The sequence below is a fragment of the Corvus kubaryi genome, unplaced genomic scaffold (genome assembly GCF_017639235.1).
Source record: "Corvus kubaryi isolate FWS band 111438036 unplaced genomic scaffold, C.kubaryi_AGA036_p1.0 137, whole genome shotgun sequence".
NCBI lineage: Eukaryota > Metazoa > Chordata > Aves > Passeriformes > Corvidae > Corvus > Corvus kubaryi.
In genome coordinates, this window is record NW_024580671.1 from 5,576,311 (window position 1) to 5,590,845 (window position 14,535).

Genomic DNA, 14,535 nt, shown 5'->3' on the forward strand with positions numbered 1-14,535 from the left:
GAGAAATGAGCACCTTCTTCACTACTGTCATGAGCCATCAGTGTTCCCCAAAACAGCAGAGCAGAAAGGGCTTTTGATATTCTGGCTTCAGGCTTGTGAGGCACAAGTGTTTCTGCTTAGAGAGAAGATTAAATGAACATGTAAATTCTTCTGTTGTGCTTGGGGTTTTGTACAATATTTTACAGCAGTAAACTATCTTGTCCTTATTAAATATTTACTTCCTTTCACCTTTCAAAAAGGCAGCTATGATCTTTGCCTATAAATGTGGTAGAGAACGGAGTTACTGAATGGTTATCAGATTGGAAGGATGACAAAATGAGAATTCAGGATCTGAGTTTTGGACAAGGATCTCTGCACATTAAATCAAACCGACTTTTTTTTCTGGCCTAACTGATCATTCTTATATGCCTATAAGCAGTTTTCCCACTCCAGTTCACTTTCAGCTTTCAGCCACCATTACAGTTGTTTATCCACAAACCTCGATCATCCCACCTTTGTAGGGTGGACCTTTGTAGGGTCCACATTATGCCTTTAATGTCTTCCACCTCTTTCGTTCTCTCCAAATCCAAAGTGACTGTTTTGCAATAGTAGGAAATTTGACTAAATTCTTTTTAAGGAACAACTAGTGCAAAAGGTGCTTTTTAGTGACAACAGTTTAGCATTATCTTAAAATTTCATAAATATTTATTCATAACTCATGAGATTTAACTGTGTCATTTCAGTTATTGGAAAGCTGCAGTGTGTCTGTGTGCATGCACATACATCCTTTCTCGCCAAATCTTTTTCCTGGACTGGGGAGATGGGCTTCCACACCTGATGAGACCAGCCAGGTTTCCTGTATGATCCACTCTTTAACCATGGAGGAGAGAAGAGGGTGGATAAATTCTGTTTTCTGTGATGAAGACAGAATTTAGTGAAGAGTTAGTAGCAAAGGTGGACTCAGTATTGCTGGATAAGGACCAAGAATACTGTCTGGAGCAGGACTCATTTCATACTTACAAACCTTGGATAACAAAATTAGTATTTTCTAGCCCTACCCTTTAATAGCCCTCCAGTTCAAATTGCATGACTCTTCACATGAGTTCAAGTCAGATCCACCCCTAAACCTTGTTTTTCTCCATAATGTTTTCTATAATTAGTCCTATTGAATTGCATAAATATCTTGTTCTGTCTCTTTTAGCTCTCCAGGATTCAATGCCTTTTAAGATTCATTGCATAAGGAAATGATCCTTAAAAGTATTTACTTTCCATGATATATCTTGAAAGAAAATGTATTCCTGAGGCAGATGTGGAAAGAAAAAGTCCATTGTTAAAATTTACATTTTCTGGTTTGAATCTAAATTCCAAGAACTCTGTTGCAAACAGGATCAACAGAAGAATAAAGAAAAGTAAAGGCAGTGTAGAAAAGGTTACAGGAAAAGAGAGAAGCAGCAGTCATGCTCAAAAAATATATATATACCTTAATCCCTTTTTGGGTAGTGTATTTCTGTCAAGCTGCATGCTGTTAAAACAAAAAAAATCCCTAAGGACATACAGTAAACAGGACTGTTCAGAATAACAAATTTTAAAGCTTTAGGTTTGTGTGCATAACAGAAGGTCATTTAATGCTTTTTAATATAACTTTCATGATAAATCCCTTACTCATTTGGAGGGAACAATAGGACATGGACTGCTGGAGATTCATTTTTCATCTAGACATGCTCTGGGCTGGGTCAATAGTAATTTGGAGACTGTCCAGGTCAGAAAGAAGTGCTTCTTTACCATTTCTAACTTTCCTACAGCTTTGCTCTGCAATCTGTGTGAGAATCATATGGTCACAGTATGAATCTTTATTTTTCACAGTTGCCTATGATAAGCCAATAGATTTCCAAAAGGAATGAAGGTTGTGGCACCTGCTAAGAGGCAGCATGGCCTTGCCAGAAGCCAAATGACATCTCTGTGTGTAGAAATATGTGCTAAACATACAGACTCTTGACTTTCTGTTGTTGAGGGTCTCACATAGTAAGGCGATGGTGGGGACAATGAAAAGTGGCACCAGAGCAATGCTGTTCTATATTCTTGCACACATAGTGTCAGAGTGGCTGATTACCCAAAAACTATGGCTGGAGTTTTCCTTATTTAAACTCCATCACTAGAAGGGCACCCACTAGCCTTCCTTCCAAGTGTTACTTGGGAATTTCACCATAAGGTCTTGGAAAATCAGTCTCTGCCTGGTGTGAGTTGAATTGGTTACCATCAAGTAAGTATTGCAAAGTTTTCTCCCTTTAGTACATAACTTAGTGTCACCATATGGATTAAATGGCAAAATGGCTTTTGAAAGCTTCTGTATTACATATCATAATCACACCTCTGAGAGCAGCAGTAACTTAGGACCCTTGCTACCCAAGAAATACCCTTATTAAAGGTGTTTCCTATCGTGCTGGGGATGATGGGAGTCCTACTGTCATGTATCCTTGATCCAAGTAGATAAAGGCAGTGAAAACACTGTTGACATGGACAATACATTACTATCAGGGCTTGGACTAATGGGAAGCAAACTCTTCTTACCACCAGGAAGTTTTATAGACAATTTTACTAGCTTAATAAAGAGCCTTGTTCTGCATGTGGAGAAAGCAAATGGAAGGAGAAAATTAGCAGGATTTCAGCACAAGTCCAGTTATCATGGTCCATGTGAGAGTAGTCCCATGTCAGACAGAGAACTGCATTTTCAGCATTTTGCTCCCAACATAGCTAACAGGACCAAGAATGGTTGGCAAAAAACAAACATAAATTTGAATGAATGATTCATTTTTTTTTCTTCAGAGAGAAAAACGGGGCCATGATGTTCTTTTATGTACTTGTATGCACCTCTAAATTTCAAGATGAATAAACATGATCGTAACACCAGTTTCTTATGCAAACACTTAAAAATCTGTATGAACTATGTATTTTCCAATATTACTTTAACTTGGAGATATATGTATTTTAAAGTAATCTATAGCACATTATATAAAAATAAAGGAGTCAGTGCTCCTTTAAAGCAATCCACAAGCCAAAAGTTATGCCAGTCGTTTAAGAAGGCAAAGAGTGACCATAGGATTTTCTGAAAATCTTTTGAATTCAGATGATCAAATGAAATAGGGATGAATATTCCTCAACATAAGCATAGAGTTATTGCAACTGCAGTAGAGTGAGTGTAGCAAACGCCCATTCTGTGTTTTTAAAATACTAAAGCTTACAAAGATGCTCCTAGATTTCAGATAATTGTATTAAACCATTAAGCACAGTCTCATGTAACTGTTACTTCAGACCAATAACTGCTCTAATCTTTTTAATATCTGGAATCATTCATCCACCAAAAGCTGGGTTCATTCCTTCCACAGAAACTGGACTTTTGGTAAATAGAACTGAATTTACCTCAGATCTGTAAAGTTGATAATGATAATAAAGACAGTCCTTTCCTGGAAGAAGCAATGCATACATGGACAAATACCAATATAAACTGAGGATGAGAATATCATAGTATTCTGGTATTTTCCTTTGCCATGTAAATTGGAAAAAGCAATCTTGCAGAAAGATGAATGAAGACGTAGGCTGAAGTTATCAAGCCCACAGTATCTCATTCTTTTTTGTTTATTTTGCACTGCTGAAACTGACTGCAACTTCTAAGGGGGAAATTACAGAAAGCCTTACATCCCTCATTTTCCTACCTGCTGTTGGTGAGGAGGCTGCCATGGGAAAGGGTCATAATAGCATACCATCGAGCTACATCTAACTCTTTCAGAGCTGTTAGGCAATAAAACAAATTATTGCAAGCTAAAAAACAACTAGAGAGCTCCATGACAGGCTGGACAAAGCTGATACAGGTCTTAGAAACTAGTTTCTACAAAAGGCAAGACATATAAGAAAATCTGATACATGATGCACTGTTTCACACCTTAAAACCACAACCATCAATTATGATGGTAATTTAAAATAATTGAAAGTCTTGAAGGGCCTAAGTGGATTTCAATGGACTTTCACAACCCTCAAAACAAAACATTCTTTTAAAGCAAACTGGAGCAAGCCAGTCATGTAACTAGAAACCACTTCCACTCTGCTAATCTTAAAATGCAGCTATTACTGCTGATCAGACCAGTGTTTATTTCTGTATTTCTGCATTTTTATGCCTTCCTTGCTGTGTCATTCAGATCAAGCAGAAGTCACAAATTTGCAATGCCCAACAGCAATTAAGGGTTTGAAAGAACTACTGGTGATGTGTCCACCTGGAAAATTTTACAACTTAACCCCAGAAGATGTTTTTATTTTATAGTATAAGTACCTGTATGATTTATTTCAATCCCTGTAAGTTGTAGTAAGGTAAAATACAAGTGTTCTCCCACATAGGGAGCTACACTGCTATGACAGCAGAATTAGACTTTTCTAAATATTGCTAGCGCAAAACCAGCAAAAGGCCTGAGAGAGATGCAAAACCTGCTTTCTTTCTGAAAAAGAAAATATTTTGTTAGCTTTTACCAAGCCTATTTTCTGGTTGTTACAATGCAATAGAATTTCATTGAATGACGCAAAATTTGGCGGGACTAAACTTCGACACTCCAGGAGTTGTCAGGCAGCTCTGGGTTGATGTCATACCATCGCTCAGTGGGTAGCCTGAAAACTGGGCAACATCTGATCATCCCTGGAGGGACAGGTGGGCAAATATAGCAGAGACCTTGCAGATTTGCTGCGTCCGTGAAAGGTGACTTTTTCTGGAGGCAGTCAAGGGCTACTTTCCTTCATAGAAAACGTAGATGTACCCTGAAATTTTGTTCTCATTTTCTGTGTTCTTTCCAGCTGCATTAAATCTTTCTTAAAACTTGATGTCCCAAAGTCTCAAGTTAAAGCCTTAATGTGAAAAAGTAGAATGGGATAGCTAAGACTTACATGCAATATTTTCATTTTCAAAATGCTTTGTCCCAACGGCACTACAACTCTGTACACGTGTTCTGCAGAATAGCCTCAGTAATTTCCATTTTGTATCTATGCAAATCTATCCTGCCCTGTTATATCCCTTCAGAATAATAAGCCTTTGATCACACGTCTTCAGTAACTCTTTACCGACTATTCAAGCACCTTTATTTTCCCCATTTGCTTATGAGAGTTTTATTAGGAATAGCACTTAAAGCTTTAGTAAGTTCAGGATTTTTATTGCATTTACTATTTTTTCTCTATTCAGAGTGCTTGTTTTCCTACAAATTAATTAAATTAGTCTTATTTAAAAGGCTGTTAATGACTAATCCCATGTTATCTGTTACTTAAACTATTTTGTTTAATGTCTTCTGTATCTTTACAGGCAAAGTGGCCTTCCTGTAATCTCCTCGCCCTCTATCCCAGCTCTCCTCCTCACTCCTTCCTCAGCACAGACCCTTTGAAAACTCTTCTCCAGTTCTAATTACTGCAGGTTTTTCAGGCTGTGTCTGAAGCAGGGAAATGAAAAGTTCATCAGGACAGTAAACCAAAGATATTTTTAACCTTTTCATTTCCTCTTAGTATGTTTGCCATTATTGATATTTATCTATCAAATTACAGCTAATGCTTCAATGAAACACTCACATATTTTTTTATCATCTATCATTAGCTCTCTCTTCTATTTCAGTTTTTCCTACACTTACTCTGCACAGACTTTACGTTGCTTGCTAGTTGTACCTCATTGTGCACTTTGGTCTTTCTGATTTTGTCTCCACCTTATATTAGTATATCTGATTATAAGGACTGCTGACTCAGTCTTTTGCAAGCTCCAGGGTGACTGAAGAAAAAGCAAAAACCTCCTTGCAGACAATTTTTAATGCTACCCTATGCTATAATTAGTATTGCCAAAGGTATTTCAAATATAATCTGAGTTTACAAAGGAAAAAGGACATAGTCTGCTGCCAAGCATATCTGCCTCCAACATTGCAAATCAATGTTTTTTTGTGAAAAAATACTTTGCTACGTGTAAGTTTTAATGCATAAAAGAGTTTAGAAACTCAGCAGTTATATCAGACCTTTCAGAAAAATCAAACTGCAAAAACCCTGTTGGGACTATAATTCAAGAAATGACACCGTTTACTCTAGCTACATGTATTTGTTTTGAGGCCAGATCAACATGAACAATGGCTCTCTCTGGACTCAATCATAATATCCCCATATGGACAAATATGAAACTTAAAAATATTGCCAACGGCAAAGTATTTGGAACCACTGAAATTGAGTCACTGAAAAAATACATAAAGTATTAGTAGTGGGGGTTGCTCAGGAGCTTATGCCAAGCCATTAATATTTGAAATGTGATGTTTAAGATCCTGTGCATAAATATAATTTCTGGCATAAATTCATACTCTTCCATATCATTCTACTGACCTCACCATCCATATATGTAGCAGAGAAGGATTTTGTAAACTTAGTATTAATAACTGATCTTTTAAGAAATATTGTCACATTCAGTTCATAGTACATAAATGCAAATTCCTATTTAAAAATTAAAGGCACAGTGCAAACTACAAATTGCTCATGTATCAGTGTATTTTTAACTACTGTATTTTTAACAATACTATGTATTGTTAGTGTACATTATATTGGGACATATATATGTTTTATAATTATTCAAATAAATAATAGAATATATTAGTATATAATAGTAATATAATTTGCAATTATATTAGTAAGAGGTGTGATTTTTAGCTGATATAGTAATACTTCTGAACGTAACATAAGAAAATGAAACCTGTGTAAAGTTTCCATCTAGAGTTCTCAAAGTTTTAATTATGGGGTTTTTTTAATGCTGGTTCACTGAAAGTGAATTCCTTCTATGGAAAGGATGGGTATTGAAAAATCTCTGAGTTTATATAAAGGGCAAAAAAATCTTGACATTGTGTATTAAATGTCTTTTTTCCTTAAAATGTTTGTGTTCTTAAACAACTAATTAGTTTTAAAATATTTCTGACTGATTCGGTATAATTTTCTTTTTTGAGCCAAAGGCTAATGAAATATTTAATATTGATTTTGCAGTCCCCGTGTGAGATAAGAGTTTCACTGTCAAATCCTGAAAATTTTCATGGGAAGCGAAAGTTACTTAGTACCTAGCAAAGATTACTTTTTTCTCTCCTGCAAAAGTCAAATAAATATTCCACAAAAAAAAAAAAAAAAAAAAGAAGGAAAGAAAAGAAAAAAATTTTGGTTCAACTGTGCCAGGCTAGTTGCACCTTCTCATAATGTAACTTAAATGGTAAAAAATCTGCATGTAAAAAAATTCTTTAATAGAGCAAATGGAAAAACCTTTTCTTGCATTTTTGTCTGTTCCAGACACTTGCCAGGACTGACCACATAGCAAAGATCACATCTTGCAAAGTGTCTCCCTGCCAGTGAAACTGCACTTCAGTAAGGATCTGTGTAATGATGACCATGTAAGAAGCAACTTGTCAGGACTGAGTATTTTAAGGCAAGACTGGTCAGCTAAGGCCAGGGCACACCAGATCTGCCTGTACTTTGAGCTAAAGGGAAGAGAAAAGCTGGGGTCCCACAGCTGGAGGTTTGCTTGCTTTGGAGCTGCCAAATGCTGGGACAGCAGGTGGATCCAGCATGCAGGAATCATTATGTGCCTGTTAGCTATTTACACTTGCCTTTAATAAGATAATTTTCCCCTTTTCTCTCATTGTCTCCAGAACAAGGGAACCAAAAAAAATTTCTCAAGATAGAAAAAGTGCTTGTAAAACCTTAAAAGGCAGTTGATTCCACATTGTGATGCCTTTCAGCTTTCTTTTCTTCCTTCCTTTTTCACGTAAAGGACTAAGCTGCTAATTAAACAGTGTCCCTTTAGCAAAAGAGGTGGAGGGTTTATTGTTTTGGCTCCTGTCCTTTTGCCTCTCACTTATCGTGGTCACTGTATCTATAGGCAAGCTCACCTTTCCGAAAGAGTAGATCTGACGCTTCCAGTCCTCATGAGCAGGCTCTGAACCTCCTGAGTGCTTGTTGTCAGTCCAGAGAGAGAGCCATGATGGCTAAGAGGAAGGTCAATAGACTCGGAACTGGTGTGAAGGCTAGTCATGGACTGGTAACTTGGTGTGTCCTTACTGCCCGCTGAAGAGCTGCTCAGGTTTGCAGCCCACACAAGACCACCTGATGTGAAAGAGTGCACTGAGGCAGGACTGGAAGCCAAGGAGTGACTTAAGCTTACAACATCTGCATTTAAGTCCGAAGGTTTACTGAAGAGGGGGCTGCTGCTACCACTTTGCCCACCTGCACTGCCCATGCTGCCTGTGCCCGAGGATGGCGATTCCAGGCTGCCTTGCCGTGCCAATGTGGTACTAGGGCTGGGCATTGCCGATGTGGGTTTCACACCTTCAGTACTGGGTGCAGAGGCAGCTTTACCACTTGCCTTGGCACCAAACAACCTAAATGTAAAACAAATAGCTTTAGAGAAACTGATAGCCACATTAAACATTCATGGCGCAACATCCTAAGAGCCAAACTACACATTTTTAATTACTGCTACTAAAATCATGCCTACCTAGTTGATCAATCGCAGCACAAGTTTTAATTCACTTAATCATATCACAATAATCATGGTTTGTTTCTTTAGAAACAGGTCTCATTCACTGCTATTCAGATGTGCTCTTTGCACAGAGACCCTCCCAGAGAGAGGCAGAATAATCACGTTTTTGTCTTATTAGTTCATAAGCAGATTACACCTTCCCCCAAATTCATTCAGTAATTAAGCGTTCCCAAGTCATTAGCTTTTAAACTCCTCACTTCTCAAATCTGCTTAAATTATTGCAACAAACATGTGCAAAAACCTTCGAAGTTTAATAAACATCTAAGTATTTGTGCAGAATTTCCTCTCGTTTTTTTGCACAGATGGTCAGGCAGTCATCAGTCATGTAGTAACCCCTCAGACAGAATAAACTGCACCATGGCTAAAAGGGGTCAGTTTGTCTCCAAGGGCAGGTATGATAAAAGTGTATTTCACATAATGTCTTCAGCAATTCTAGATATGAAAATTCTACAGTGATGATGAAAAAATAAACTGCAAGTCCTCTAAAATTTGAACTAAAAGGTCATGTGATGTTTTAATGTATTTCTGGAAATATTTCAAGCTGCAGTTAATATGCAGCTCATAAGTTAAAGGTAAATAAACACAAAACTTATCATGATGTAAAGTAAGCATGTCTAATAACGTAAGAATCTGCTTTACGTATTACCAAGCCCACTAAACTAAGGTGCAGCTCCCCAGCTGCCTGGAGATGCTGTTTTGGTAAGTAGGCACAAGAGGGCACTATTGGCTTTTCCTCCAGCCGTGCAAGCGCTCCATCCCAATTTACACTTCATCCGGATTTATACTTCCAGAAATGTTACAATAGAGCATTTACAATTGAAATTTAGCCTTGCCAATGTTTGTGTAGAAAAATGTAACGAAGCTGCTAAGATAATGAAACGTTTCTAGCTGGAGCTGCCAACAATGTGAAAGCAAATCTAAATCTTTATAATTTAAAGAGCTCTTCAGTTCTCCATCCAGAATATGGCAATGCCTATTCCATTAACAGAATGTGCCTGAACACAGTGTCCTTCCTCCCTTTGGGGGTTTAGCACAGTATTGAGAAGAAAATTCACATGTGGCTGAACTTAGAATCATAGAATATCTTGAGTAGGAGGGGACCCATAAGGATCATTGAGTCCACCTTCTAAGCTTCAAACTGTTGTTATGGGGATGTACCTAAAATGCTTAAAGCTCAAGGAGCAGCCATTTCAGGTCTGGGAAAGTCTTTAAATCTTAAAGAAATAATTGTGTTGTATGAAAAAATTATTGCCCTCTTATTTTCCTGTGCTTGATTTGCTTGCGGCAAAATATTCCCTGAAAAGGCTTTTTGCACAGTAGTTCAACACACTGAAAATCCCTGCTTTATGTATTGCAACTTCAGGGAATCATAGAAATGCACTAACCTTCGAAACGTGGGGGAAGCAATATCTGGGTATTTGGATCCTGGCTGTCTAAGTCCTGGTGTGCCAGAGGCGCTTGCCGAAGTTGGGCTGGATTTAGGGGAACTGGACAGTGAGACGCTTTCAGAATCTGACACCACCACTTTCTCTTTTTCCTTGTCTGTCTGGTTGATGGTGACAGGGCTGGACCTCCCGGACCCGATCTTGCTTGGCTCTCGCAGCTTGGTGGCAGCAGCACCCACAGACTTGCTGCTCACATTGGAGTCGATGCTGCTGGTGCTGGAGCGGTGGCCGCCCCGACCGGGGATCCCGCTGCCGCTGGATTTCGATGGGCGAGGCAGACTTCGATATTGCAGAGTTGTCTTTGAGCTCACATGCAGGATGCCGTCATCCTGGTTTTGGGAACCATCTAAGCTCGTCTTCCTCCCTGCGTTGGACTTCCCACTGATGGCTGAAGATTTTGGCATTTTTCCTAGCGTTGCTGACCCGCTTGTGATGGTCGCTCCACTTGTGGTGATCATGGTAGAAGATCCCAACCCAGACTTCTTGAATCCAAATGACCCTGTAGCTGTTGATCTCCCAATGCCAGAGGGAGGCTTTTTCCCTTCATCACCGCTGCTTTTTCCTGCATCTGATGGAGATCGCTGTATGGAGGCTCCTTTTAGGGGAGTTTTCACTTTTTCTGAAGCTTTTGCATCATCAGTTTTTCCTACGTCAAAGTATATTTGAAAAGGTCACTTGTGTTTAAGCTGCAATGCCTTAATATCTAATTTCAACACGATATGATTACAATTTCAAAATGAAAAAGCACACAAATGGAATAATTCCCCTAAGGAAACAGACCAGTTTGGTCTTTACTCTCCCATCAGCTATGTATGAGCCATTACAGGTAAACATTAAGTATTAAAAGCTTGAAATTCCTCTGAGGACTTCCAGTTTCATATATAGGTAGAAAATATAGTTGTAGAAAATTATCTTGAATGAACTATGAGGAATTTTGACTAATTTTGTTCTGTTAACAGTATTTCTATATGAAAGAAGTAATGCTTGAAAATAAAACATTACATGTAATAAACATCTCCTGAAGTATGACATTAATTATGCATGTAGAAATTAATGGTACTTATAGAATTCTTTGGTTTTCACTGATTGCATCTTTTCAGCTTATGACTAAGTTTGTTCTGGTTTTAGTTACACAAAATTATCAGGGAGAGATTACGTTATGGAAAGAATCATCTTGATCTGTAACAATATCAATTACACAAGTTAATTAGTCTTTGTCATATCCTTGATGTCTTCTCAAGATTTTTGATTTTTTGTGAGGTTTTCTTCAGTCCTGGGTAGGCTTATGACTATATAACATATATTTCTATGTTTCTTCCATATGTTCTAAAATTTTATTGTAACATGCAGAAAGGTTGAAATAAGGTGTTCTAACAATGTTCTCTTATTATTTTAAAGGTGTTCTCTTATTATTTTAAAAATCGATAAAAATTGCCATTTCAATTCTAATTTCTCTCCAAGCATTTGTACACTATATAATATATATAGTATACTCCTAATAACTCCTAAAACATACTAAAGTTTTTAATTTACTCATCAAGTGATTATGGAAGCTTTGGAGGTGGATGACCTAAATTCTCTTAAGAAACTAAAATGTAATAAAGAGCAACACCTGCAAAGCAGAACTAAATCCACTCATGTTTTTATCCAGTACACATTTTATGCTACACAAACAGATGCACATGCCATGATACAGATAGACTCTGACCCAGCAAACATACAGATCATTAGTAGTTAAGGCCTCAATTCTGTCTTGCACAGTGGCTGCCTGATCACCTTCAGCAAAACCGATCTGGGAAGCTTAGCTTGGCGTGCAGCAAACCTTTTAGTATCGCCATTTTTAATTGCTCTTAGAGTGTTATAGTTTCTGTATCCGTATGATCACCACAGCAATGCTCCTCAGGGATCTCACAGACCAGAGACTGACCAACGTTTAGCAGTTCCAAATTGCAAAGAAACAAAAATGGTTCACAAAGGGTAGGAATTTATTCTGAGAAGATCTTTGTTAGCTGTCTTTACAACTGGGGGTTGAAGCATGCCCATGCACTGTTTTGTCAGGACATGACAAAGCTCCAGAAAATGTCCTACTGAGAATTCACATTTCTTTAGTAAAATGATGGATTAGGATTAGATGGTCTTAATAAATATCTCTTTCACCAGCTTTGGATTTTTTGCTTGAAAACTAGATTGCAGAAGTGGTTACTCCTTCTGAGAGGCCTTCCAAAATTAGGTAAGAGGGCATTTAGCACTGAAAATGTGTAAAAAGACATTTTTTACAATTTTTTATTGCTTAACAGTGGTCTGTAGAACACCCATAGTATGTGGAATGTGATAACTCAGCTTTAGTTCAGAAATAACTAGAAATATAATTTTGAGTCCCCTTCCTTGAATATTCAATCTTTTTGACTCAGCTTCTAATATTTGGCCATTTCTATGCAAATGTTGAATTATCAAAGGTAAGGTTTTCTAGAGAATAAGGGGATGAGTCCAAAAATACTTCTAAGAATTCCTTAATAGACATTGACATACACAAATGATAGTACAACAAAATGCAATCACAGTTTTTGTTATGGATGCACCCATGTGTACTTAATTAATTATTATTATGCATGTAGCAAACTAACTGTTATAGAAATGAAAAAGTTGATATAATATTACAATATGGGCTTGAAGTCATTTACAGAAGGAGAGAACAATATGCATATAGTATATATATATAGAGAGAGAGAGTACCCATCAATTATTTTAAGACCACTGTAATCTGAACTACAGAAGTTTCCTACCTGGGGTCTTGAGTGCGCTTGTTCCTGCTTTGTGCCTGGACTGAGTTGTTCCTACTTGTGCAGTCATGCCCCTCCTCCAAGATCCAGTCTGTGATACAGAGAGAGATGTCTTCTGCCCCCCCTTCTCTGACTCTTCAGACAGCCCTGAGGGAAGGCCTTTCCACTTGCCACCGCTGTCTACACTGCTGTCGAAGTCTTCCTCTGGTTTCTTCAGTTCTTCAGTGCTGCCCCAGGTTTCACTGTCTGTAACTGAGCGTTTCTCTGAGTCTGTCTTCAGCTACAAGAGATTCCATGAGAAATGGTCAGTCCCAGAATCTCCATTATTTGCTGATTTCTTAAATCATAGTAGGGGAGGAGAATTTGGTCTATTTGCAGCAAGGGCCACAGAAACTTTCCTTCTAAAACATTAGTATCCTGATTCCAAAAATTTAAAAACCTACAAAACATACCCATCGGGGTTGACATTTCTCTTTTTTTTTAATTTCAGAAGATTTCATAATGAAGTGAAATATAATTTACTCTAATCAGTGGTGATGCCCTATTGTTCCTCAACTCCGTCTGAATTTCAGAAGGGAATCACTGTGCTGAGAGGTTTTACTAAAAGCTTGGGTAAATGAATTCCTAAATATACTACCTCAGTCTGGCTTCTTGACTTTTCCTACCCAAGATTTCAAGTGACTGGATTAGGAATACTGCTCCAGCAGAACAGAGTCTGTTGTGCCACCAGTGAGCAAGGATAGCATCTTCCACAAAAATATTCATGCTACAGCTGATGGCTTTTCCACTAGTCCGTCTCCACAGAAATGAATTGTTTCCAACAAGAAGCTCTCTCTATCAACTAACAGAGCAGAAGAGAAGCTATGCCAGCACTACTCATCTATGGTGTCAAGGCAAGAAGCTGGGCTCATGCTCCATCTGAAACTTAGACCCATGTGGAGGATGCACCAGCGGGGACCTAACCCCCCTGTGGCATCTCCTTCCCTGAGGCATGCTGATAAGGGAGTGCTGCAAGGAGCAGCCCAACAAGACAAGGCAGAAGCTGTGAAAATGGCTTAAATAGAAACAGAGACTGACCCTACCCTCTGTGTTTGACAAGACTGGTGCTCTTTGTGCTGACAGGCTGTTTGGTGTAACTCTTCCTTCTGTGTTTTTTTGCAGCCTCCTGACCTCAGACTGAAACCTTATTTGCACATCACCCTCTCACCACCCCTGCTTGCCTCTGCCCCTCTTTAACAGCAAAAATATGATGCTGCTCTCAGGTATCACCAGCCTAAGAGGGGCTGCAAAATGGAACACATTGAGGGACAGGCTATTTATTATTCTGTGCTGTCACAGCTCCTTCACCACAGAGACCCCTCTGTGGCTGCTTCCTAGGCACTTCTGTCATAAGCAGGATTAATACTGACTTGATGACCAACAGAATAATCCGTTCCTGTTTACATATTTGTCAGCTGAAGTGTACAAAATGCAAAAGATCTCTGTATTTCCATAATTGCATATGTTCTTTGGACATGCTAGCACAGATTATGGGTAACGATTAATGGGAAAAAAGCCCAAGTAAATACCTACAAAAATATTGCAGGGTCCTTCAGAAGAGAGTTTTTAAAGTTATTGTTACAACATGCTTACAGACATTTTCCCATAAATGAATGACTGTAAATATATACATTTTTAAAGCAAACTGCATAATTTCAAAAAAATGAGTAGTACAATACTTTCTAAAAGCCTCTCTTCATCATTATCATGCTTTTAATAGGAA

General features: G+C 38.2%; 1 protein-coding gene across 9 annotated transcripts in view; it reads right to left on the reverse strand.

The window, feature by feature from the left end:
- Positions 1-14,535, reverse strand: part of NAV3 (neuron navigator 3) — a 524,494-nt gene that overhangs the window by 50,263 nt on the left and 459,696 nt on the right. For 6 of the 9 annotated variants that reach the window (XM_042017696.1, XM_042017695.1, XM_042017693.1 and 3 more), the window contains 4 exons: positions 12,777-13,053; positions 9,934-10,639; positions 7,899-8,387; positions 1,460-1,501 (listed from right to left, as the gene is read on the reverse strand). In XM_042017696.1, the coding sequence (XP_041873630.1) occupies positions 1,460-1,501; positions 7,899-8,387; positions 9,934-10,639; positions 12,777-13,053 (1,514 nt within the window). The remainder of the gene's footprint in view (positions 1-1,459; positions 1,502-7,898; positions 8,388-9,933; positions 10,640-12,776; positions 13,054-14,535) is intronic. The other 3 variants (XM_042017697.1, XM_042017694.1, XM_042017698.1) reach the window with 3 other exon arrangements.